The sequence below is a fragment of the Acanthopagrus latus genome, chromosome 13, assembly GCF_904848185.1.
Source record: "Acanthopagrus latus isolate v.2019 chromosome 13, fAcaLat1.1, whole genome shotgun sequence".
NCBI lineage: Eukaryota > Metazoa > Chordata > Actinopteri > Spariformes > Sparidae > Acanthopagrus > Acanthopagrus latus.
In genome coordinates this window covers 15,535,057-15,558,378 of record NC_051051.1, presented here as the reverse complement: position 1 = coordinate 15,558,378, position 23,322 = coordinate 15,535,057, and the positions used below count along the sequence as shown (strand labels likewise).

The 23,322-nt window shown below is 43.6% G+C and overlaps 1 protein-coding gene across 5 annotated transcripts in view; it reads left to right on the top strand.

The window, feature by feature from the left end:
* The first annotated feature begins 486 nt into the window (after window positions 1–486).
* Window positions 487–23,322, top strand: part of mark4a (MAP/microtubule affinity-regulating kinase 4a) — a 28,317-nt gene continuing 5,481 nt past the window's right edge. For 2 of the 5 annotated variants that reach the window (XM_037120438.1, XM_037120441.1), the window contains exons 1-15: window positions 488–1,349; window positions 4,389–4,586; window positions 5,811–5,864; window positions 11,255–11,303; window positions 11,667–11,732; window positions 14,406–14,476; window positions 14,571–14,627; window positions 15,238–15,474; window positions 17,698–17,817; window positions 17,909–18,008; window positions 18,117–18,226; window positions 19,646–19,832; window positions 20,162–20,388; window positions 20,858–20,961; window positions 21,613–21,897. In XM_037120438.1, the coding sequence (XP_036976333.1) occupies window positions 1,296–1,349; window positions 4,389–4,586; window positions 5,811–5,864; window positions 11,255–11,303; window positions 11,667–11,732; window positions 14,406–14,476; window positions 14,571–14,627; window positions 15,238–15,474; window positions 17,698–17,817; window positions 17,909–18,008; window positions 18,117–18,226; window positions 19,646–19,832; window positions 20,162–20,388; window positions 20,858–20,961; window positions 21,613–21,897 (1,919 nt within the window). In that variant the 5' untranslated portion in view covers window positions 488–1,295. Of the gene's footprint in view, window positions 1,350–4,388; window positions 4,587–5,810; window positions 5,865–11,254; window positions 11,304–11,666; window positions 11,733–14,405; window positions 14,477–14,570; window positions 14,628–15,237; window positions 15,475–17,697; window positions 17,818–17,908; window positions 18,009–18,116; window positions 18,227–19,645; window positions 19,833–20,161; window positions 20,389–20,857; window positions 20,962–21,612; window positions 21,898–23,322 lie in introns of all 5 variants that reach the window. The other 3 variants (XM_037120443.1, XM_037120442.1, XM_037120439.1) reach the window with 3 other exon arrangements.

Here is a 23,322-nt window from a genome sequence, read left to right as displayed (position 1 = left end):
GCTCCTCCTTAAAATGACGGCAACCCTAACCCTAACCCTGGCTATGCAGGTCACTCACATGAACGAATATGAAAAATATACTTCTATTAATATACATCATACTGTCAATAAATAACACCTATAGTGCTCATTATGAAATTATGGGGATGTGTGTGTGTGTGTGTGTGTGTGTTAGTATGTTAGTATAATTCATAAGATAACTAAACTATAATTTGCAGGTGACACGGCAGTGCAGGAGAAAATAGTAAGAGCACAAGAGCAAGTCTCAAAAAATGGAGACAATAATAAAGATATATCAAAGAATAAAATAATCATTTGTATAGAAAATATAGTAAAAAAAAAAAACAAAACAACAACATAAGCATACTTTGTACAACAAATGTCCTTTTATGTACATAACTTGTGCAGCATGTGTATGAATGTGTCTGAATAACAGCAGCACAAAAGAAATCAGTCATCAGTCATTTTGCTGCTCCAGAAAAGCGTGAAACAAAACGCCACAGTGACTGCAGAATTGTTCACATCAGCCGACAGATTATTGTCGATTCATAAAAGGCTTTTACTTCAAAAACCACAGGCCGGAAGTCCCGTCCCCGTGCAACTCCTCCCGACTTTGACGGTGGTGCGCATCTCACCGACCGGGAATACCGATTTCTGAACATTTCGGCCTCTTTTTTTTTTTACCCCCCTCCGCCGCACCGTAAGCCGTGTGTTTTTTTTCTTTTTCTTTCTGCAAGCGGCAGCACTTGAGGCGGGGGAAGCGGGTTGCACTGGCGTCGCCGGGGCGAAAGTGAAAGATTCCATCGGTCAGTGTCATGACAGACGGAGATGACACACATCCAGCAGGAGCCGTGTTTGTTTTGTATGGCGAAATGAGGCAGGGGGTGGAGAGTCGCCACAGAGACGCTGGGCTCCGGCCAAACATCACCGCATTTTAGCACTTTATTCGATGCTCGGGATTTGCATTGCATTGCATCTGCTGCATCGCTGATCCGGCCCAATTTCTTGCACAGTGCATGGTGGAAAATGCAGCTTGTTTGAGGACACCCCCCTCCTCCTCCTCCTCCTCCTCCAGATACCCATTGCTGCCATGATAGGCAGAGGTCTCCTCTCGACCGCGGCTCGGCCGGCTGGAGAAGAGGCGGATTGATTCGGGACGCTGGGTCGCGTCTGCGGATGTTATTCTGTCCGTGGAGCCCGTGAATATCATCTGCGCACAACACACCGTGATTCTTACTCAGGGAAAAAAAAAATAATAAAAGGTGTGGGGGGGAGAGAGAGAGAAAGAAAACAACATGTCTTCTCGATCTGCATTACCGTCTGGAAACGACAGGAGTACTGGAGACCATGTAAGTGCAATTACAGCCTATAGCCTCTGTTTGTGTGCATGCAGGAGATAAATCGTGCATATCTCTGAAGGAGAGCCCCCTCATAAATGTGGCCTTTGGCGTTCACTGGGGTTTGTGCACGGTGTGGATGGGGGTCATGGATGGATTTGGGGGGGTTGGGGGTGGTTTGGGGGGGGGCTGGTTCTCCTCGTTAGCTGAAAGGACTCTGGAGGTGATACTGGACGGGATCTTTCAGCAGAATTGGGCTCTTCTGGAAATGGGGCTAACCTTGAGTGTGTCTGCGCAGGGGAAAGAGCTGATGGCAGGCAAACAGCCCGGAATGAGTCCATCCGCACACGCGAGCACTCCGCGGATATGCGCAGAAAGCCTGAAAACCAGCCGTCACCTCTTATTATAAGGCTGTGGAGAGATAGTGATGTCACATTATACTCCTTGCTGCTGCTGCCAGTGTGTCTGTGTGCGTGCGTGTGTGTGCACGTGCACGCGCGCGCGTTCGTGTGCGCGTATTCCCCCCCTAGAAATTGGATGGGGTGGGAAGAGAGCGCAAGAGGGCCAAAAGACATGTATGGAGAGGATATCTGGGCTGTTCGCATGAAGCGGAGGGGATTACTGCGTAAAAATGATGTGCGGTCCATTGCTGCGCAGCCTACAAAGCGCCCAACCCCAGAGCCAGTGGGTGTCAGACAGCGCCATACATTCAGTACAGTGGAAAACAGTAGCGGCCTGCTGTACAAGAGGGGGGGAGATGCAAGGCAAGGGGTAGGGAGGGGGGTGTATTCATGTGAGGTAGACAGAATAGAACAGACTGTGCATATGCATCATCTATCTATCTATCTATCTATCTATCTATCTATCTATCTATCTATCTATCTATACACACTCCTCATTCATGTAAATCAAAATGGTGACATGAGTGATTGACGTTGCATTATGTCATTTCTCTGCCCTAAACACTTCTGGCAACAGACCCGGGCCCCCGCCGCCCCCCCCATCTGTTTGCTAGCAGAGCTTTCAGCACAGAGGGATGGTTAAGCCAGTGTGTGTGTGTGTGTGTGTGTGTGTGTGTGTTTTTACGAGGTGCATGATTGATTATGAATGCAGATCCACTCCTTCCGTTAGAATGGACGTGGATCTGCTGTCACCACTCCACGATTAAGCGATGATGACAGGCGAGTGGATCGACGGGGGTGGGTGGATGTGGCGTTGCCGTGTTGGCATAGGTGAGGCTCGGCTTACGCCTCCAGTTGGGACTCGTCGTCTAGTCTCGATCGTGGAGAGTTGTGTGTGGGGGGGGGGGGAGACCTGAACCGGCTCTAGGTGGGGCGTGAGAACAGGGATGGAAGCATGGGAAGGAGGGAGTGTCTGAAGGTGGGGCTTAAGGCTGCATGGTTGTGTTTTTTGTGTGAAGCTGAGAGCAAGATGACATGCTGGGGGGATGGAAGTGTGATGCCTCAGGGCCTGGGACTGGCCAGGGACCACTGTGCGGGCATCTGCTCCCTTTTTTTTTTTACTCTTTCCTCCGATATTCCTCTCTCCCTTTCTCTGCTCGTCTCCTCTTTTCCATCAGATAGCCCCGTATTCTCCATCTCCTGGTGCTGCCCCCCCCCCCAGTCTAATCTCTGTCTTTCCTCTTCTGTGTCTTGGCTCAGTTTATCACATGACAAGAAGCTGCTTCGTACTATAATGCATCCAGCTTTTGTTTTCTGTAAGTGTACATTGTTGTCCTCCCCTTTTCTCATCTGCTCTGCTGCCCAGCTGAAAATCACCTGTGACTCAAGCTTTGGACTGTATCATTGCTGCACAACAATGCTCTGGAACATCGGGGTCCATAATCAAGGTGGTAACATGTAGCAGCAGCAGCAGCAGCAGCACTGCTAACCGTTTGCAGGCCTGTTGAAGCTTCAGTGCTACCTCAGACTGCAGGGAGAATATTAGCTTCACACAAAGACATCTTCCAGCAGTCAAGTGTTAAACCTGTGAAGAGAAATGATAGCGAGGCCAAAATGGAAACAGTGTGTTCAAGTGTTCATGTGCTGGACAGCAGCTGTTAACCCAGAAACGAAGGGGCATGCATTCACATGTAGCTCAGCTCAGCAAACATCTGGTTGAATGATTCTGGTAATGTGGCATGGACTTGGCACTCTCTCAGTCAGTGGATTATATATAAAGCTGGGCTTCTTATTGTAAGCATGTTTATCTATGCATTTGTCTATGTCAGTGAAACAGTTAGCCACTTAGGGGTGATGACACAGCCTGGCATGGACTTCCTTTGACCTCTCACTAAAAAAAAAACAGTTGAGTTGCTGCCTAAAAACATCGTATTTTATCAGTGGGTGAGCCAGGGTTAGGGTTAGGGTTACCCAGCCCAAAAACAAATATGAATGTTGGCAGTGTACATTCCAGCAAAACCACCGATTGGTTAAAACTTGGTTTGCTTATGTTGCAACTCTCTGTTGCGTTCCACTCAGATATCCATGTTATGTTGTGAAAATACTGTGCCAGCACTCTGGTTGGGTTGAGGCACAAGAACCGCTCGGTTAGGATGAGGAAAACATCACGTTATTTTCCTAAAATACCTGTCATGGCTGCCACAAACAAGGCTGGAAATTGTCTCATTGAAGTATCCACTCACTACTGTTGAAACACAGTCTTGATCTGTGGTCACTCTCCTGTAACTCCAGCACCATTCCCCCCCCCACCTCCTATATATGAGATATGAAACTCAGGTAATAAACATGTAATGTGAATGGCATATGACATGTCTTGTAGTAAAACCCTATGACATGTACAAATGTGAATGTATCAGCGATTTGCAGCAACGTTAACTGCGAACATTTTGTCCTGGCGTCTGGGCTGGTTCATAACCAGCTTGCAGAAACAGAAGGTGTCAACACCACATCGTTCCGCTTCTGGAGACCCATCAGTTCTCAATGGGTACAGGCAGTCCTGGAGGTCCTCTGCCAGCCTGCTGCCGTGGCTGCTCTATGCAATATTGGTATTGGCACAGTAAGTAACCCCCTTCCTGCACTTTTCTTCCAGCATGTGTCACTGGGGGCCAGCCGTGCAGACAAGGCCACCAGCCAGTCCAGTCGCTCGCTGGGCGCCCGGTGCAGGAATTCCATCGCCTCGTGCTCCGACGAGCAGCCGCACATCGGCAACTACCGTCTGCTCAAGACCATCGGCAAGGGAAACTTTGCCAAGGTCAAGTTGGCTCGCCACATCCTGACGGGCAAGGAGGTGAGACAGGGGACAGCGGCGGTCCAGGGTGGGAGGGGGGTGGGGGATTAAGTGATGGGGGATTAAGAAAAACTGATGTTTGCAGGATAGGGAAAGGGAACAGTCGCCTAATGGCAACATCAGCTGACTGTTACCTGTCCTTTAGATGAGATTTGGTCCGGTGTTGAGTCTGCAACATTCTATTTTTCTGCATATTTTTAAAGAAGTAAATGTTACTATTTCATGTCACCACCTACTTGAATCTGTTCTAACATAAATTTCAGTACCTACACATCTGCATGAGTCAAATAGCATCATGCTGGTAACTAACTAACTATATCCTGTGCAGGCGTACTGATATTTAGCCAAGGAAACTCTAATTGTAGGAGAAAGGATTCCGATCCATTGTTCAGTTGCTTTATGAATGACAAGATTTAAACACTGAATACTAAATGATGGCATAAATGGGCACCACTTTGTGATAAGGTACACTTTATAAAAGGATTTGTAATTAATTGCTTTTAAATGTTTAATAAGTCTTTTAATAAAGCTTTATAGCCCAGTTAGAGACCATTAAGAACAACTTTTGGGATGTTAGGTTGTTTGACTGAATGGATCATGTGACCACTTACTGTCCTCTTAATGGATCACCAACATCTGTAACTGCATTAATACCAAAGAGGAAAAAGATGAACACTGGGAAAATGATATTTTACAACCTGCCAACCCAAAATGTGTTATTTTAAATGGCTTATGACTTACCTATAAAGCTTTAACACATGATTTATTTTAAAGAGGTTGCTTAAAACCATTGCAACATGGCTGATGGGTGATAATTAGTGAATTATTTATTTCCTAAACTGTAAAAATATATTTTCGCATCGATTGATCAGCAGATAATTTTCATTATTAAAAGACGAATTGCTCGGTCTGTATAATGTCGAGTAATTGTGAAAATGGAAATCCCAATTTCCCAGAGCCCAAAGTGAGGTCTTCATATTGTTTCTTTGTCCAACAAACTGTCCAAAACCTAAAGGCCCTCCGTGGACTGTCATATATGACAAAGAATAGAATTCTTTTTTTTTTTTTTTGACAAACCAAATAACTAACTAACTAACTAACTAATCAATGCAGATTTGCAAAGAAAGGCTTCTGAGCATTGTATATGGAGGTTGCTATAATAAAATGCTCTTATGGTGATGTCTTTACCTTCCTCATCAAAATCCTCCTTTATTTCTCCTGCAGGTTGCAATAAAAATCATTGACAAAACTCAGTTGAACCCAACCAGCCTACAAAAGGTGAGTTTGTCCTGTTTATACAGATGGAGTGTTTTTTGTGCATGTGCAATGAGGACATGTGCATCATGTCCTCATTGTCGACAAATGAGACTTATGCTACAGCGTCTAATACTGTCCGCCTGCATAAGCAGCAGCCAGGCATCGAAAATGTGGACGAGCTGGCCACGTTGATGTAATTCAATGAAATACCGATGCGCCGTCAGGGACTTGAAGAGGTTCAGGTTTATCCTCAGCTGTTTTCTCCTCAGAGGGGGCAGGAATGGGAGAGCAGCTGATAGAGAGAGGGCGCATGGGATGTGATGCCGTTTGGCAGGTGCTAGGGACTGGATGGAAGCGAGAAGAGACCTCTGCTCCCCCTCTCTGGGCTAATCACTGCCCTGAGAGGGGCTGACTCATCTCTGAAACCGCGGTCACCCAACCCATCCTTTTTTTTTGTTTGTGTTCTTAATTTGTCTTCCCTGAGCACACGTTCCTGTGGATAAGAAAGAAAACCACAATGCTTTTGAAGCTGTTCGGTGGTCACTGATGTTGGGTTTGGTGGCCGAGCGATGTGAGGGATATCCTCAGAGAAGTTTATGTATGACAAAAGAGATGCTTTTGATAGACTGGCATATTTTTTTTTCCTGCTGGTCAGCATGTTGAGCCTGAATGGTGGACACTCGAGGTTTGTTGTGTGTGAAGGTCAGAGGCTACGCAGCGTACACTTCGTTTCCACAGCCATCAAGGGCAAACTCAGAGTGAAACGCAGCCGACTGTGATTCAAGAGATGGAATGGTTGACATCTGGAGCAGGAGACCTGGACTGGTAGATGCCCAGACACAACATGGTTGACATGACGGCGAAGTGAAGTCCACACAAATCAAGCTGTTGTGACTGGATGGGTCCATTATAGGAATCTGACCCAGGACATTGGGGTTATGTCCTGCTTGGGCTATATCGTAATTTAGGTTTAGACAACAAAAGTACTTGGTTAAGTTTAGGCAACAAGAATTGTTGGTTAGCTTTAGGCAACAAAAATTCTCAGTTAGGTTAAAGCATTAACGATACCTGGTTGCTTTAACCTAACTAAATATTTTTGTTGCCTAAACCTAACAAGAATACTTGGTTAGGTTAAGGCAACAACGATACTTTGTTAAGTTTAGGCAACAACAATAGTTGGTTAGGTTTAAGCAACAAAAATACTTGGTTAGGTTTAGGTAACAAAAATTCTTGGCTAGGGTTAGGCAACAAGAATATCCAGTCGGGTTTAGGTTGAAATACGCCTTTTCACAGTCTTAACTAGGTGTCATGAATGCTAACATCGCCCATGTGGGTATTTTTCTGTTTTTTGCCAAGTTGCTAAGCTTTGACATTTTGACAACACACGATTGGTCAGTTGCAATGACAGTCTTGGAGCAACATTAATTATAATGTTCTAGGAGCAACATGGCAATATCAGATTGAGCTTTCATACATAATGATGCTTACATGCACATATAGGCCAAAGTGTCTCCCTCACTTAGCCTGCCCCTCGCTCTCTCTTATCTCTTTCTACCTCCCTCGGCCTGTGCGAGCTCCTCTGCCTCCGGGCAAGAAGTGAACAGAGCAGAAGGATCAAATCAGGGATGAAATAATTGTTCTGTATGTGTGTGTCGATTAAAGTTGACTGGAAGACGTCTGTATGTTGCTACATACATTATAAAGACCAGCGTTACTTCACATGAGCTGCAGAATTACAGTAGCAGGAGAGCCAGAGCTGGATTGCTGGGTCCACAAAAGGAATATTGCTTGAAAAAGGGACCGCATTAGTTATGTCATACATCCTACTTACTGAACATATTGTGGGGTCCCAGAATCATTGCTGTTGTTCACATTAGAGGTAACGGCATTGTGAACACGTCCAAGAAGATTTGACCAGAATAAGTTGCGATTAAAGAAAATAAAGCTTTTGATTGCATTTAGTCTCTTTTCATTCTCTTTTTGTAAATAACCCTTTCCTCAATCTGTGTACTTACAATGCACCACTAGCAATGACCTTGGGTTGTTACAGTATTATCAAGGCTTTAGTACAGAAATGCAAGTTCTCATTGTTTTCTTTTGCCATAACCGTCTGTTGCCCTTTTGATCACTGGCTTTCTGTAATCCTGATACTTTGACTCATCATATTTCTGGTGCTTATATCATGACAGGAAATGGATTTCCTGTGCCTAACCTGGCTAGAATGTGAAATGCTTTACAGGAGCTGTAATCCCAACTTTTATCTTTCCGCCTGATGCTTTTCTTGGACCGGACCGGCTGCTGTGATAGACAATGGTGCAACATTTAGGACAGGATTGAGGAGCGAGGCGAAGCATTGGCCACTGATTGGAGAGAATACTCCACAATTGGCCGGTGATGATAGCGGGCTTCTTTACATACCCGTGGGCTAGAGAAAATCCTTAGTACTGAAAACATGAAAGAGCCCATATTAGCATAATCTGGACGGTAATGTATGTAGAGGGGAGAAGGAAAGAGGGAGATGTATTGTAGAGGGGTGGGTGAAAGAGGGGGAGGAGGGAAGGGAAGGAAGAGGGAAGTGAAAATCACACATGAGAAAATCAAACCTCAACATCCGTGAAGAAGGATTTCTTATTAGAGAAAATGGCAGATTACAGGAGGAGGTTTCTATGCCGGCCTCTCTGATGTTGGAGGAAGCATCATGTATGTAAGAAATTGGGTTTATATTTCAAATGAATTAGGTCTCTGCAAGATGGTATACTGTTGTGCCACAACACATCCAAGTTGAAGCCTACATTTTCATACAATCTGTTTCCATCTGCTGGATTTGTAATTAAAAGCAGGAGCCTGGTTGCCACAGAGCATGTGTGTCTATCCCTGTCAGCTTTATCGTAGGATTGCTATTTATTTGCGGTCATTAGCGATGACCGGGGTCGAACATGTTGCCGCGGGATTGTTTATTGTTTTGACGGATCTGACCGCTCAACCCTGCCGTGACGAGAAGGGAATTAATGGGACGCCTGGATGATGAGAGGCTTCGGCACTACGTATCCCAAGATTCCCTCTAGCACAGCTGGAGAAGCTGGGAAAGAGCCCGGTCTTAATACCTGGGTCGCTATGGCAACAGTGACGTTGGGGGCACTGCTAGAAGAGAAGACTGCTAGAGGAGTTGAATGAAGGAGGAGGGAATGGAGGGAGACACGTCGGAAAATAGGAGAGGGGGAGGATTGTGAAAAAAAACAGAGGATGGAAAAGCTTATCGCACCATCTTTTTTCTCCCTAGTTGGAGTTGATGATGAGGAGGAGAGTCACTGGTTTTCAGCTATGTCCTTTTTGCTGAGGGAGTGTGCAGTTATATACATGAAACCAGGGGAGCTGGCTCAAATTTAATCCCCTGCTCTGCTCTGGCAAATTGTACAAATATATCCCCCGGAGAAGACGTATCAAACGCAGTGAGAGGAGCTCGAACAGAGAGTAGAAGTTGGGCTGTTGTTGGCTGAAGATTCGTCACGTTTGTGTGTGTGGGCCATTTGTTGTCTTTTTTTTTTTTTTTTTTTAATGATGAGGTTTTGTTGGTCGTTATCACCCTCACACATTCTCATTTGGATGAATATTAGAGGCCAAAAGTGATGCTGCTATTTTTAGGACTTGTACTGGTCCAACCCCAGTCTCTCGTGGTTTTTTTTTTTTGTTTTGTTTTGTTTTTAAATAGTGTTTTACCGGTGTCGTTTACACATTACTGTGCCATAAAGACTTTATGACAGACAACCAAGCAGCATTTAATGTAACCTTTAAACTCCTTTCACCAGTCTTTTCCATGTTAATTACTGTGGATGCAGTAGGGTCATTTCCCATGTTAGTTACAAATTAAACTCCAGACACTACTCGGGACAAATCGTGACTGTTGTTGTGACCCAGCGGTATAGTAAATTATTGAGTCCACCTCGTGTTTGACACCACAGGGAGGAGCTGCATGAATGTCAGATGCTGCAGGTGCAAGGTCTTTGAATGCTACATTTTGCATTCCCAAAACAATATTCGAATTAACCAGTTCAAGGCACGAGTTGCTAATCTGCTAATTTACGATGAGGAGAATTAAAGTTAAGGCATTATTCTTGACCCCAGTTTATCTCGTACCTCTGATGAAATCGTCAATCTTTTGTCTGATGTCTTCCTACTTATTTTGAATGGATTTTAAATGCAATTTTTAAATGTATTTTAATGTAATTTGTGCTCCTTGGAAAGTACTTTGAGTTACCTTGTGACTGAATTGTTCTATACAAATAGACTTGCCTTGCCTGTCACTCTCTAGCCGCTTTTATACCTCGGAGGGTACACTTATTTCCGCCTCCAGTGCTATCTAAATCCAAGGCGTCAATGTGCCGGCAACTGCGTGAGATGGGCGGAGGTGTCGATGACCAGCACCTGTGTGCAACCCACAGCCGGGAAGTTTTAAAACGAGGAAACAGCTGATCGCAGCAGTCAGTCCATCGCTTCATCCTCGGACATCAGGATGAGCAACTGGAAAGCCACTGAGATCCGGGAGATGCTAGCGTCTCCTCGGTCTCTGTAGCTGTTTTCGTTGTCCACTTGTTGTTGTAGCGGCAAGCTACGAATGGTCGCTACTTTCAAATTAAAAGCCCCCCGCTAGGAACCCAGTTCTAAACTCCAATGTGGTGTAATGTAAAGCTCTTAATTTGAGGACATTTGTTGTCACTGTTCACTGCCCAACTTCGTGCTTGACGTCACATCACATGTTTACGCCTACCCCAGCTGCAGCCAAGTGGTGGCTTTTGGAAAATGAGGAATATTACGAAAGACAAGACGGCAGATTGCTGCCCTTACTGTGGAGCAAATGTGCCGCTTTTTCTATATAAAAAGGGCTTCTGTTTGCATGTCAGAAAGATGGTCAAAGCTCATGAAATTTATTGAGTTAAATTTGTCCGACAGCTTGGTTTTTGGCTTCAGACATTTCATGATAAACAATTTGGTGATGATCAACACCTTCCATTCAGTGGACTTTCTTTGGTAGTACTGCGAAAATTGTGGAAATCAAGTTATTTTTACTTAAAATGTAAAAAATAAAAAAAAATGTTTTGATGGTCCTAGTTTCAAATATTGAAATTTGCAACTATCAGCCTGAACTTAGAGGCCTGAAAAGAAGATGCCTACCAAGAAAAAGTCGACCATATTCATTTTCACATGACAGTCTGACAGTTCTCTGGGTTCATTTAATTTCTGGGACATACTGTACACACAGGATCACGGGCCTGATCATGCTGAGATGTATTTTCCATAAATGTGATGTCATCTAGCTTAAATCAAAGTGAGACAATGTCACATTTTGACTGCAACATCAGATTTCTCTATGTCTAACGTTATCAAGACACTAAAATGTTGTTTCTTGTCTCCAGCTCTTTAGGGAGGTCCGGATAATGAAAGGCTTAAATCACCCTAACATAGGTAAGGCACATACTCTGTGTACATCTCAGCGCGCTTTTCGTTTGTGTGTCTGTGTGTGTGCGTCCATGCGTGTGTGTTTTACTTCCATGTGTGTGAGCAGACGGAAGTGTAATGCTTTGAATAAGCTTTAGAACGTTCATTGACCGAGTTGAAGCGAGCGCCGTCGCAGGCCTCGTATAGAGGTCACGAGGTTGGATTTATTAAGCTGAAATGCCATATGGATCAAAACCCCCCACAGCATTAGCAGCGGGTTCCTCGGTATTAAGACAGACAGGCAGACGGCTGTGCTATCATTTCTAATGTGAGCAGGATTTGTTTATATATGTATTTGATTTTAATCTGATTCTGTTTTTTGTGCTACAGTGCAGCTGTTCGAGGTGATTGAGACTGATAAGACCCTTTACCTAATCATGGAATACGCTAGTGGAGGTGAGTACATCTGCCGTCATGTCCAGGAAACACTGAGTACAAATGGCAGCGGAGGGGGGGACAGATTTGGTGAAAGTGCATTTCGTAAAATTCAGGTTTAACAGGAGATTCTCGTGTAGTAGTCGTCAGTATTTGGATCATTTTACAGTTTAGCTCCTCCATTTGGAAATGTGGTCAAACACAGTGGCTGATGGTAGTATTGTAGACACCGCAGAGTTTTTCCTTCCATGTTGGATGTACACTCTAAAAGAATAGTGTGAAATTTTATTTTTGATAAAAATGCACATTCCATATTTAACAGACTCTGTCCGCACTTGGAAAAAAAAATCCACCTTCACATTCTTGTGGTTACCACGATGTTGCCAGGTGATAAGCCCAGATTCCAGAAAGTCATTCAACCTGGCCAACAAATAGACCAACACTTAGCTCTCAGTACATTCACAGTGAGTCAGGACTTGCTGGTAGGCAGATTATTATTATTATTTTTTTTTTTCACCTTTTTTTTGGACAGATCTAGGCTAGCTGTTTCCCCGTGCTTTCACTCCTAATACAGAGCTGAGCTAATTGTGTGCTGGCTGTAGTAGTACATTTACAGTCACCAACATTAACTCTCAGCATCGATAAGAATATTTGTAAAAAAAAAAAAATAAAAATGTTGACGTACTCCTTTAACATCTGCAGCATTTTCCCCTCTACATTTGGGAAAATAGATAAAAATGATAGCTTGTACCATTTATGCTGCTCAAACTGAGATGTGAAAAATGTGAATCAGTTGTATTTTACATCTTAGCCATCTTGAGCGAGTGATTTACTCTTGCACTGTACACAGTCTAGAGGTAGTGCCTAAAATCAGTTGTCCCATCTTAAGGGTGGACATCTATTTTGATTTTGCTCTGGTGCTCATTTATTAAGGTAAAATGAAGTGGACAAGACTAGAATCATTTCACCGGTCCCGTTTTTCTGTGTTTTGGCCCTCACAATACTGGTCGCTCACAGTGACCTTGGAGAATGTCACAGACACAGTTTCGAATGAGTCTTTGTTCAAAGCCCATATTACTTTAAGTTGGAGGGGAAAAGATCATCAGGAGACATTGTGGAGCTGATGTGGTGCCTGAACTGCTGTGAAGGCTAAAATGCACTATCTGTCTTTATGTACTGTATATTTAAGCGTGCGTAATATGGATTAGCCATGTTAATCCAACTACTCTCAAACATAGGGTTGTTAAAACAACCTCTGAGGGACTGTACAGATATTTTTCAGAGGGATGGCGGGTCAGAAAGGGGGTGGGGTTATGTTTTTTTTGAATGGAGTCCCCAAAATGTGTTTGAGGGGAAGGGAGGGTCTTAAATCTCTTTGTAATCCCAGATTTATATATATAATTTTTGTTTTCCCTGTGAAATGTATTGAAAAAAAAAAAAATCCTGTACATTTTTTATTTTTTGGAGTTCAGGGTGGAGAAATAATATCATAGGGTGTAAGACAAAGCACCCAAGCATTAACACTTCTATAGCTCAGATAGCTGCTGTATTTTCACTGTTTTTCATAAAGAAATTACTTTTAGATATTGTGGGGTGGGAGTGTTGCAGTTCCTTTTATTTTTTCAACAGTCCAAACAGTCCAAAGAAACTAATAGCACTGGGGATGGGTTGGTGATCTTGTTTTTATATAAAATAAAATATATAAAATTCCACTTCACCAACAATACCTTAATAATTTTCATATGGTCCCTAAGGACTTCTTCTACTTCATTTTGAAAAGCTTTTCGCTCATTTGAGAAGAGGTTTTTCTGTCTAATATTTCCTGTCAGGAGAGAGAGAGCTCACAGTACGTGGCAGTAATGAAAATGATGGTGTGAGTCCGTGGTCTCAGTGAATGAGAACAGAAGTGAACGTGTCATCTGCCTAACATGACTGACTGTTACCGATCATAATGGCCACTGTAAACTGTTAATTGATGAGCTTTAGAGGTGCCTGTAGGCAGATTTTGTCGCCTTGGGACGCAACTGTTTTCTGTCTGAATGCTACATCGTACTATATATTACCTAAACCCTGTAGTTGCAATGGTACCTGATGCAAAGTAGCCCAAAATACTTTCTCCCAACCTTACATTATTAAAAAAGCAGCTATAGATAGATGGATAAATGTTTTTTTGTTTTTTTTTTTTTACTACCAGAATTTGATCCATGCGGTCAGATGACATTTAGAACGTCTGGAAGAGCTAGCGAAGTTAACTTGGGGCTAAACTGGAAGTCTCCAGTGTGCATACTTTATGGGCCCCACATCACGGAAATCTGTAATTTTATACTCGAGAGGTCTGATTTTTTTTTGGCTACATGCATCACTGAGCAGCTTTCATAGGCATGAACAGGTCCCAACTCGTCATACAACTGACGCTGTATCCACTTCTCATTATATACCCATTATTATCGCGTCTAACTCTGGGCGAGAAAGTGACAAAGTGTATTCCCCAAAATGTTTCCTTTCAGGCTGCTGTGTCTACATTCTTTGTTTTGTGTGGCTGCTCGAGGACAATAGGGTTAAAGTTGACACCCTCATCAATAATAACTGACCGATGCGATTGGAATTGATTGTGTACATGAGCACTGTGTAATCAAATAATAAGGCTGTGATGCTTCTGGTTTCATGACCTGTCTGTGCTGTCCACGCTCACAGGTGAAGTGTTTGACTACCTCGTGTCTCATGGGAGAATGAAGGAGGTTGAAGCCAGAGCCAAATTTCGACAGGTAGGAACACACCCCGCATTTCGATGCCACATTGTAACAGTCCTCACATTAATCGTCAGCACTTCAGCTTTGCCCGTCTCCTTGCGTTTCACAGATTGTTTCCGCTGTCCACTACTGCCACACGAAGAACATTGTCCACAGAGATTTGAAGGTGAGAGCGCTCAGAAGACAGTTTTTGGGCTGTTTCCCATGACGGCGGATTAAGGCTAGTCCAAGACTAGGACATTTCTTTCACTGACAGATTACACTAAACGGAAAGTTATAATCTGGGACTAGTCTTAATCTGTGTCTGTGAAAGGGGCCCTTTCACATCCTAATCACACAGGATAGCACTGATGAGAGGAGAGGCTGTGTTTTTTTGGGTTTTTTTACCGAGCTGGAGAGGGTAGGAGGAAGTCAAAGCCTGCTCCTGTTCTCATGGATTATTACTTGACTAAAAACACACAGTGACATACAGTACGTACAGTATGAGTCATGTCCAGTGTCTGTGTTGTTGGACAACACGCAAGCACCACCCCCCTCCCCATCTGTCTCTCATGCGCGCTCTCTTTTTTTTCCCTCCATCACAACTCCCATTCTTGTGTCCTCCTACTTTCTCATTCCTCTCTTTCCTCCCCCATCCAATCATTTTTTCTCCGCTGCTCCCCTCTTTCCTCCCCCAACGTATTGTTCTCTGCACACATCCCTTTTCTGCCCCCCCCCCTCCCCTTGTTGCCCATCCCTGCCTCCTCCTCTTCCGCATCCATGTTTGTATGACTCAGGCGGAGAACCTTCTGCTGGATGCCGACGCCAACATCAAGATAGCCGACTTCGGCTTCAGCAACGAGTTCACGCTGGGCAACAAGCTGGACACGTTCTGTGGCTCGCCGCCCTATGCTGCCCCTGAGCTTTTCCAGGGCAAGAAGTACGATGGGCCCGAGGTGGACGTTTGGAGTCTCGGAGTCATCCTCTACACACTGGTCAGCGGCTCGCTGCCTTTTGATGGGCAGAACCTGAAGGCAAGTGGATGGAGGGAGAGAGGGACTGTCAGTCTCTCTGGTTGCATTCTGAAGCCAGTGTATACAATTGTATTGTAAAGTCATGTAGTTTAAAGTAGTTTTCTGGAGCTGAATGGGGATCATACAATTTGATAGAATGGCCCTGAAGGCTTTTCTGCTCTTTGGGGTAGTTTGATAAAGTCTGAATCAAATCCAGGGACATAGTGGCCCCCCTCATGGCTCAGTGGCTCTGTGTGTGACATGTAGTCATGACATCCTTTTTTTAAATATGGTCCAGGACTGTTGTCTCCCCTCCAGTCGCCCTTCTTTTTCTTCTTTTCCAGTGAGAGAAACAAAGTATTCATATTGGCTGTGTTGTAATTCAGTTCAGTTACTTAACAGTTCACATTTTGTAATTTATTTGAATCCTTAAATTACTCATTCCTTACTTATTTCTATTTCTAAATGTTATGAGAACAAAATATATCTAAATATATATTCTTATAAAAAGTGGCAGTGAATTATGGTTGAAACAGACCCTTGAAAGACAGAAACTTAAGATCGACTGATGCTTGATTTTTGAGGCCATTATTGGTATTCGAGAGCATGCAAATCTAAAGCAGTGCATATCACATAACAGAAACGTTTTTGATAACGATCCCTTAGATTAATTAACCCTGTGTTGACACTGGGGAACGGGGTTACCATGAGGGGGTGTACTCGTTGTTTGAGTGATTGTTGCACGTCAAGTGGTCTTCACTCGAGATCCAGGACCCAAAGTTTCCCTGCAGAACTTTGCATTGTAACGAGATTATGAATTTGATTCACATCACCTGTCTGTGGTTTTAATCTTGTGGCTGATCGGGGTATATCACATATAAACATGTAGTTGGGCCAATTTACCAGTCGAGCTGTAAAAGAAAGGTAGCCCCAGCATTGTGTACACCACACACATTGTAATGCCTGAATGAAACCTGCTGACTTCCATGTAACGTTTGCAGTTATTAATTGCACAGACCGTAGTTGAGGGGTAGATTGCTGTGCTCTACATTATTCAAAAAAGTTATCTTCATCCTCTGGTAACACAAAACATACAATTATCGCTGGTATCATGAAGTGGATTTATATGTAATGCTTGTGAAGAAAATATTCAGAAATCTCTTTGGCACTGAAGGGTTTCAGCTGAAGCCATCACTCTTTAGAACCATTCATTCTTTATCAGTTGAGATCAAAAAGCTGGTGTGTGTGTGTGTGTTATGTGCGGCCGATGTACAGTTACAGTATGTGCGGTATGTTCTATATTGGTCGTGATGAAAATCATGGGACTTCAAAGATCCCACTTGTTTCCATCTGTACTGACAGAGAAGAGAGGAGGGCACTGTTAGTATGGCTTCATGATGCTTTTCGTGCAGTTTGTCTGTCAGCGGACCCTGGAAACCTCAGAAGACTTTTCACCCTGAAACATTTAGAGGGTTATCAGAAAAGTTCAAGATTAATAAGAACAGATATAACTTGTTTGTGAATAACCCTGCATGGTACCTGATATATTTCTATTCCAAATGTCACCCCTGCTGATATAGAGTAGGGTGGAAACATTAGTCTGTGTCTTCTCTTTGTTTGCACGCTGTACCACCATTGTACCCTGTAGTACAACTGCTGCTAAGAAAAAAATACACTAAAAATAGTATTTTTTTTTAATCCAAAAATTCAGCAGATGGCAATGAATGGCCCCCTAGAGTTCTACCAGAGGGTGGAGACAACTGTGTATTTAACCCCTCTCATATCTGACCGCACCCCAGCATACTGCCCGCAGTGAGGGACCTGGGGATTTACATTTTTATGCAACAGACACCATTACATCAGACTGGTCTCATCACAGAGCCGAAGCACTTTTATGTAGTGTTGGATATGTGTTTTTGATTAAAAGATCAGTATAAACCAAAGTGACTGTTATGAGCGGGTTGGGTCGGAATGAGTTTGTCAGTCACGTTTGTTTAAAGGCATATGAAGTAGGGATGTCCGGCAGCCGACTGTACAGTATAACCGCGTCGTTCATAGTTCGGTTCGCTTTACCTGTCTCTGTCTCTTCTATCGCTGTGAAATAAAGGCAAAAAAATGCCCCATAAACGTGACTTTAAAACAAAACTATGCTTTGCTGGAGTTCTGAAGTGTGATTTTGCAGCTGGCTCCTGGTTTGTGTTTTGAAATGTGCTTCGCGTGTAACGCGACTGATATGGCCAACAGGAGCTGAGGGAGCGCGTGCTGAGGGGGAAGTACCGCGTCCCTTTCTACATGTCCACAGACTGTGAGGGGATCCTTCGCCGATTCCTGGTGCTCAACCCCTCAAAACGCTGCACCCTAGAGGTGAGGTTGCCAGACACACGGCGCCTAACTTGCAACTTGGTTCATGCGGACTTCAAACTTAAGCTGTTATTTATTTTTTTTGTTTCTACAGCAAGTCATGAAGGACAAGTGGATAAATGCAGGGTATGACGGGGAAGATCTGAAGCCCCATATAGAACCTGTTGAAGATTACAGTGATCCAGCCCGCATCGGTAAGTCAGCTCGGACGCTGTCACCACAGCTGCGAACAAACATGGTCAGTGGAAGATGCACGTCGGTCTCTGTTCTTACCTGTCATACGTGGTTGTTGTGTTCCACAGAGGTGATGGTCGGGATGGGTTTCACTCCAGAGGAAATCAAGGACTCTCTGCTCAATCAGAAGTACAACGAGGTCACAGCCACCTACTTACTGCTGGGCCGCAAAGGCGACGTGAGTCACATAGATCTACCCTGTATTCATTTATGCCAGGGGGGGTCTTCAAAGTTTTTTGGCTGATAGAGATGGAGCAGGGACCCCCAACTACATACACTGTATACATTCAGTTGCATATTAAATTGGGCCTACAGTAACATGTAGTTTGGCCTATAGTGCCGTGTATAAATAAATCAGCAGCTGTAGTAGCATTGCAAATGTTAGGCGTGTTAGCTTCACTCTCTGCAGTCTCTCCAGTGGTTTTTGAGGTGGAGGGGGTGTCAGAGTCTTTGCTCGATAGTTACGAAACAGTCCACTGTGGATGACATGAATATTCATATACTTGGGATAATAATACAGATAACTGGGCAATGTGCTCTGTAATAAGTAGCTGACTAGCTCACCGATATAGTTATTTTTTGAACTTTATGACTTGATGTTTGCTAGTAACATGTTGGATTCATGTTAATCTCTATGTTCAGACACATTTCAAATTTTGGGGGAAAAAAAAGTTTAATTTGGAAGCCTCCCTGAAGTAAATCCAAGGACCCCCTAGGGGTCTTTGACCCCCCGTTGAAGACCCAGGATTTATGTAGCTTATGTATTTAGCTTACACACTAACCAATGCAACTGGCAATGGAGGAAATACCAGGCTGACCTTTTTGCTAGATCACCAATTATATATGCTGTGCTGGGTATTTTGCCATATGGGTGCCAAATACAATACATTTCCGATAATGTATTTTGAAAAAATTTGATTTTTTTTTTTACTTTTTTTTTTTTTTATATCAATGTGTTTTGATTATTTCTTAAAACAAACAGCCATACAGTAAGTCAATTTAAATAAAGTACAAACTACTTTGCAACCTAATACTTTGAATCAGATTTGCGGAGCATCTCCACTCTTTCTGTTTAAATCCTTCTGTCTTAGCTGCTGGAATCTCCTGTGACATTAAACTGACCATGCGCCCTCTAAAATGTTTGACAAATGACACAAAGTACGAAAGAGACATGTACAACTTATATAGAATGAATTATTAAATTGCAACTCGTCTGTCATTGGACAAACGTCTCCCTCACTCATCAGTAAAATGGAAAAAATATCACATGTCCTCACACAAATTAATTATCAGCTGGTAGATTTTAAATGTGTGTAATAACTTTGCTTAACCCAGAGGAAAATGATCTTTATTCAGATTGCAGTGGCTAATTGTAGTCTTTGACTTTCCTGCATATGATGTGCCATCTTTTAACCGTCACTTCTCAATCAGCTCTGTTAGCATGGAGGTTCAATACCTTGACCCTCTTGTCAGAATGTTGAATTGATACAAGGGAGACTGAAACCCGCTGCTATCTTCAATCACCCGTCTTTGGTTCTTGCCACATTGTGTCACACTTTCTGACACCTTTCTCTCCGATATCACTGGGACGTTTTAGGAGGGCAGTGAGGCCCGCACAGCTAGTAGCCTGTCCCTGGCTAGGGTACGACCAAGCCCAATCACCAACGGGACCAACAAGCACTCCTCCGCCACTGGCTCCTCCTCCTCCTCCACCTCCTCCTCACATAGCAAGACCCAGCGCAGTGCCTCCACCTACCACAGGCAGCGACGACACAGCGACTTCTGTGAGTCTCTTCTCTAACTTCATAATTCCTCTGAATGAGCTACATGTGTATCAAAACACATCTTTTCATCTGAAATGAAAATCACTTGTTAGTTGGTGGATAATGGGGAAGAAAAACATAAAGACATGTTGTCAAGAGTTGTTGAGGTAAGATGCACCGTTAACCTGGATGTCTTCGCCTGGAGTCTCATTGCTGGTTGAAGAACTTATGTGGTTATTGCTCCTAACATCAGGCTATGGCTGGCTTTATGGCTGGGTTATATGTTGCAGTCCCTCGCTGTATATTCAGAATATTCCTTATACGAGTCCCTGTGTGTCTGTGCTCTGCTGTCCTCCACAACAAAGGCGGGCCCTCCATGCCCGTCATGCACCCCAAACGGAGCCCGACCAGCACGGGCGACCGGGAGCTGCGGGAGGGACGGATGCCTTCACGTAAGGCCAGCTGCAGCGTGATGGGGAGCCACAGCCTCCCTCCCTCCAGCCCAATGGTCAGCAGTGCCAACAACCCCAACAAGTCAGAGATCCCCGACCGCCGCAAAGACATGACTGCCACCACGGTAAATGATAGATTTCCTCCAAAGGTAGAGAGGGGGTGGTGAGTCTCATATGACGTCCAAAGGGGGCCCAGGGTTTTTCTTGCACACAGGGCTCCTGAACTGAGGATCAACAGCGATCGTATCACTTTTTAATGACATTTTTATGGATTTACTTTCATAACATTTATGCTGTTTTGTTTTACTGTAATATTATTTCTACCCTCTGTTTATAACATGTGTTAAGGGGTTTTAAGGTCTAACTTGACAGTAGACAAATACAGCAGATATTTTTGCAGAATAAAAAGATGCAGCCTTGTGTTAACACCCCTAGTATTTAGTAACTGTGTCGGTGTCATTCATATAACGAGACATTGTCCTCGTGTATACTGAAGGTGACACTGTAGCAATGTATAGAAAATTTGGTTCCATTGAAAATCAAGGTGACTCTTGGATAATATCAACCTCTGACCTTATCGCGCTCTCTCCGTAGAATAACATCCCCGGAAGCGCCATGACACGCCGGAATACATATGTGTGCACGGACCGCTCGGGCACTGACAGACACTCTCTTCTGCAGAACGGCAAAGACAACAGGTATCACTTAGTCTTAGAGGTTTATTTAGATTCACATCTGTCAGTGCACATCTTTTAATGGATGTTAAAGCAGGTACCAACTGTTTGATGGAGCCATGTCAGCGCACAGAATAGGGATCTGTTGTGAAAGCAGGAACACAAAAAAGCTCAAACCGTACATTAACTTTAAAAGCTGGGTGTAGGATGGATGCTCCAGTTACTTTGCCTTAAAATGTTTACTTGAAAGTGGTAGCATTCAACACCCTCCACTCCTCTTTTGTAAGGAGGACGTGTGAAAAAACTGAAATAGAACTTCTCAGTACATTTTGTGTTTGGACACTTGCCGACTCAGTTTGTACAGATCTACCAAGATTATGACCATATTTCCAAAATCTGGCACAAGAAGACCTGTGTCTGCCATTTTGTTGGCTGTAAAGCGCTGAGAGCCACCTTAGCTTATACACCATGTTATATAGACGTATAACAGAGTCTGCTGCGGAAGCGAAATAGTCCCACATTTTACTTAAAGGGGTTTTATCCAATGAAGCTATGAATGGTCACATTTAAATCAAGGGTATGGAAATGGGGGACTATGTAAATGAAGTATATTCAAAAAGTAAATACGAAAAATTATTAAAAAGTAACACAATCTCTTCCCTGTCCTCCCTGCAGCTCTCTGGGCCACCGCATGACTGCAGCGTCTCCCTCCACGCTCAGCATTTCCGGGGCCGGAGCCGCCTCCTCCTCCTCCTCTTCGGACAGATGCCGCCTGACCCGCGGCTCAACAATCCGCAGCACCTTTCACGGGGGACAGCTGAGGGACCGCGGGCCCCCGGTGTACTCAGCCCCACCCACTTCACCCACCTTGTCCCACCATGACGCAAGCCCTCTGCCGCATGCTCGCACCAGGGCAACCTCCAACCTCTTCACCAAGCTGACCTCGAAACTCACGCGCAGGTAGATGCACACCACGTCGCACATCACGGCGGGGAGAAGAAAAACACTAGTTTGCGTTGATGTATACTTGTTGATTAGGTGTGACAGGTCGGAAGCAGTCCTCTCATAGACTGGAAAATACTGGTATTTAAAAATGTCAGGTCTTTAAAATGTAGCATCACGGCAAATCAGTGATTAGGAAAGTTCAAAAAGTTTAAAAAGCTCAACATGTTGGACGCTTGCACCTTTTTAACTGGGAACTTTGTTTCATTTTGTCAAGATTTCAGTTTATGTAGAGGAGAAGATTAATACCACTCTAATTTTTGTCCATGTCAATTTTTGTCTATGAGGGTACTACAGCTAGGAGTCTGTTAGCTTAGCTTTGTACAAATACTGACAGCATGGGGAAACGGCTAGCTAAGCACTCCAAAAAAGGTTATTAAATGAGGATACTGGCACCTTTTAAAGCTCATTAATGTTTTAACTATGTTTTTGTACTTTTGTACTGATTAAACAAACAATAATAATAATAACAATAGGCTGACAACAGTGTTAGCTTCTCCAATAGGCTAACAGTAGTGTTAGTTCATCAATAGGCTGACAACATTGTTAGCTTATCCAATAGGCTAACAACAGTGGGAGCGTCTCCAATAGGCTAATAACAATATTAGCTTCTCCAACAAGCTTACGTTAGTGTTTCTAAAACAGTTGAGCTTTGAGTAGCCTTTCAATCATATATTTTGGTTCTCATATTCCTACGCTTTATTGTCATTGTCGTACAGACCCTACAACAGGTGTGCTTCTATTTTTGGCAGTTATTTTTAATTTAGGACAGGTTCTATGCCATCTCAACTTAGGATTCCTAAGAACTTCTTCAGTTAGGACAGTTCTGTAATCGGTAATACTCCTATACTAAGACAAGTTGGGCATTGTCCTAAATGCAGTTAGTAAACATGTTACTATAATACTAAAAATCTTAAATGTCATCCTAAACTGAGAGAAGATAGGATTTCCAACTTTTATATGGTGTTTCTGTAACTAGGCCCCAGGGCACGAGGGCCCTGCAATTTGCACTCCCTGTGACTGGTAGCTTATCATTTTTGCAGTTTATGGTTTGTTCTGCTGTTTCAGTGACTATAGGCTGATCTAAAGAGCAGAATATGTCCTGAGAAGACAAGATTCACATTAAATCAAACCAAGGAAATCAACTTTGTGATGTGACATCATGTAGTGTTGCCAGTGATTCCTTTTAGCTTGAGCGCAGCCTGGGTATGGATCCATGCTTATCAGAACATTTTATTCACCCAGGCCTTTTGGCAAGTCCTTCTGTGGCCCTGGATTATCCTCTGCTCCCCTCTCCCTCCCAGTCGTCATAATCACACATGTCTAATCTTATCAAACCTCAGCTTTATCCTTGCCAATCAGCTCCCGCGCTGCGCTCTTTTC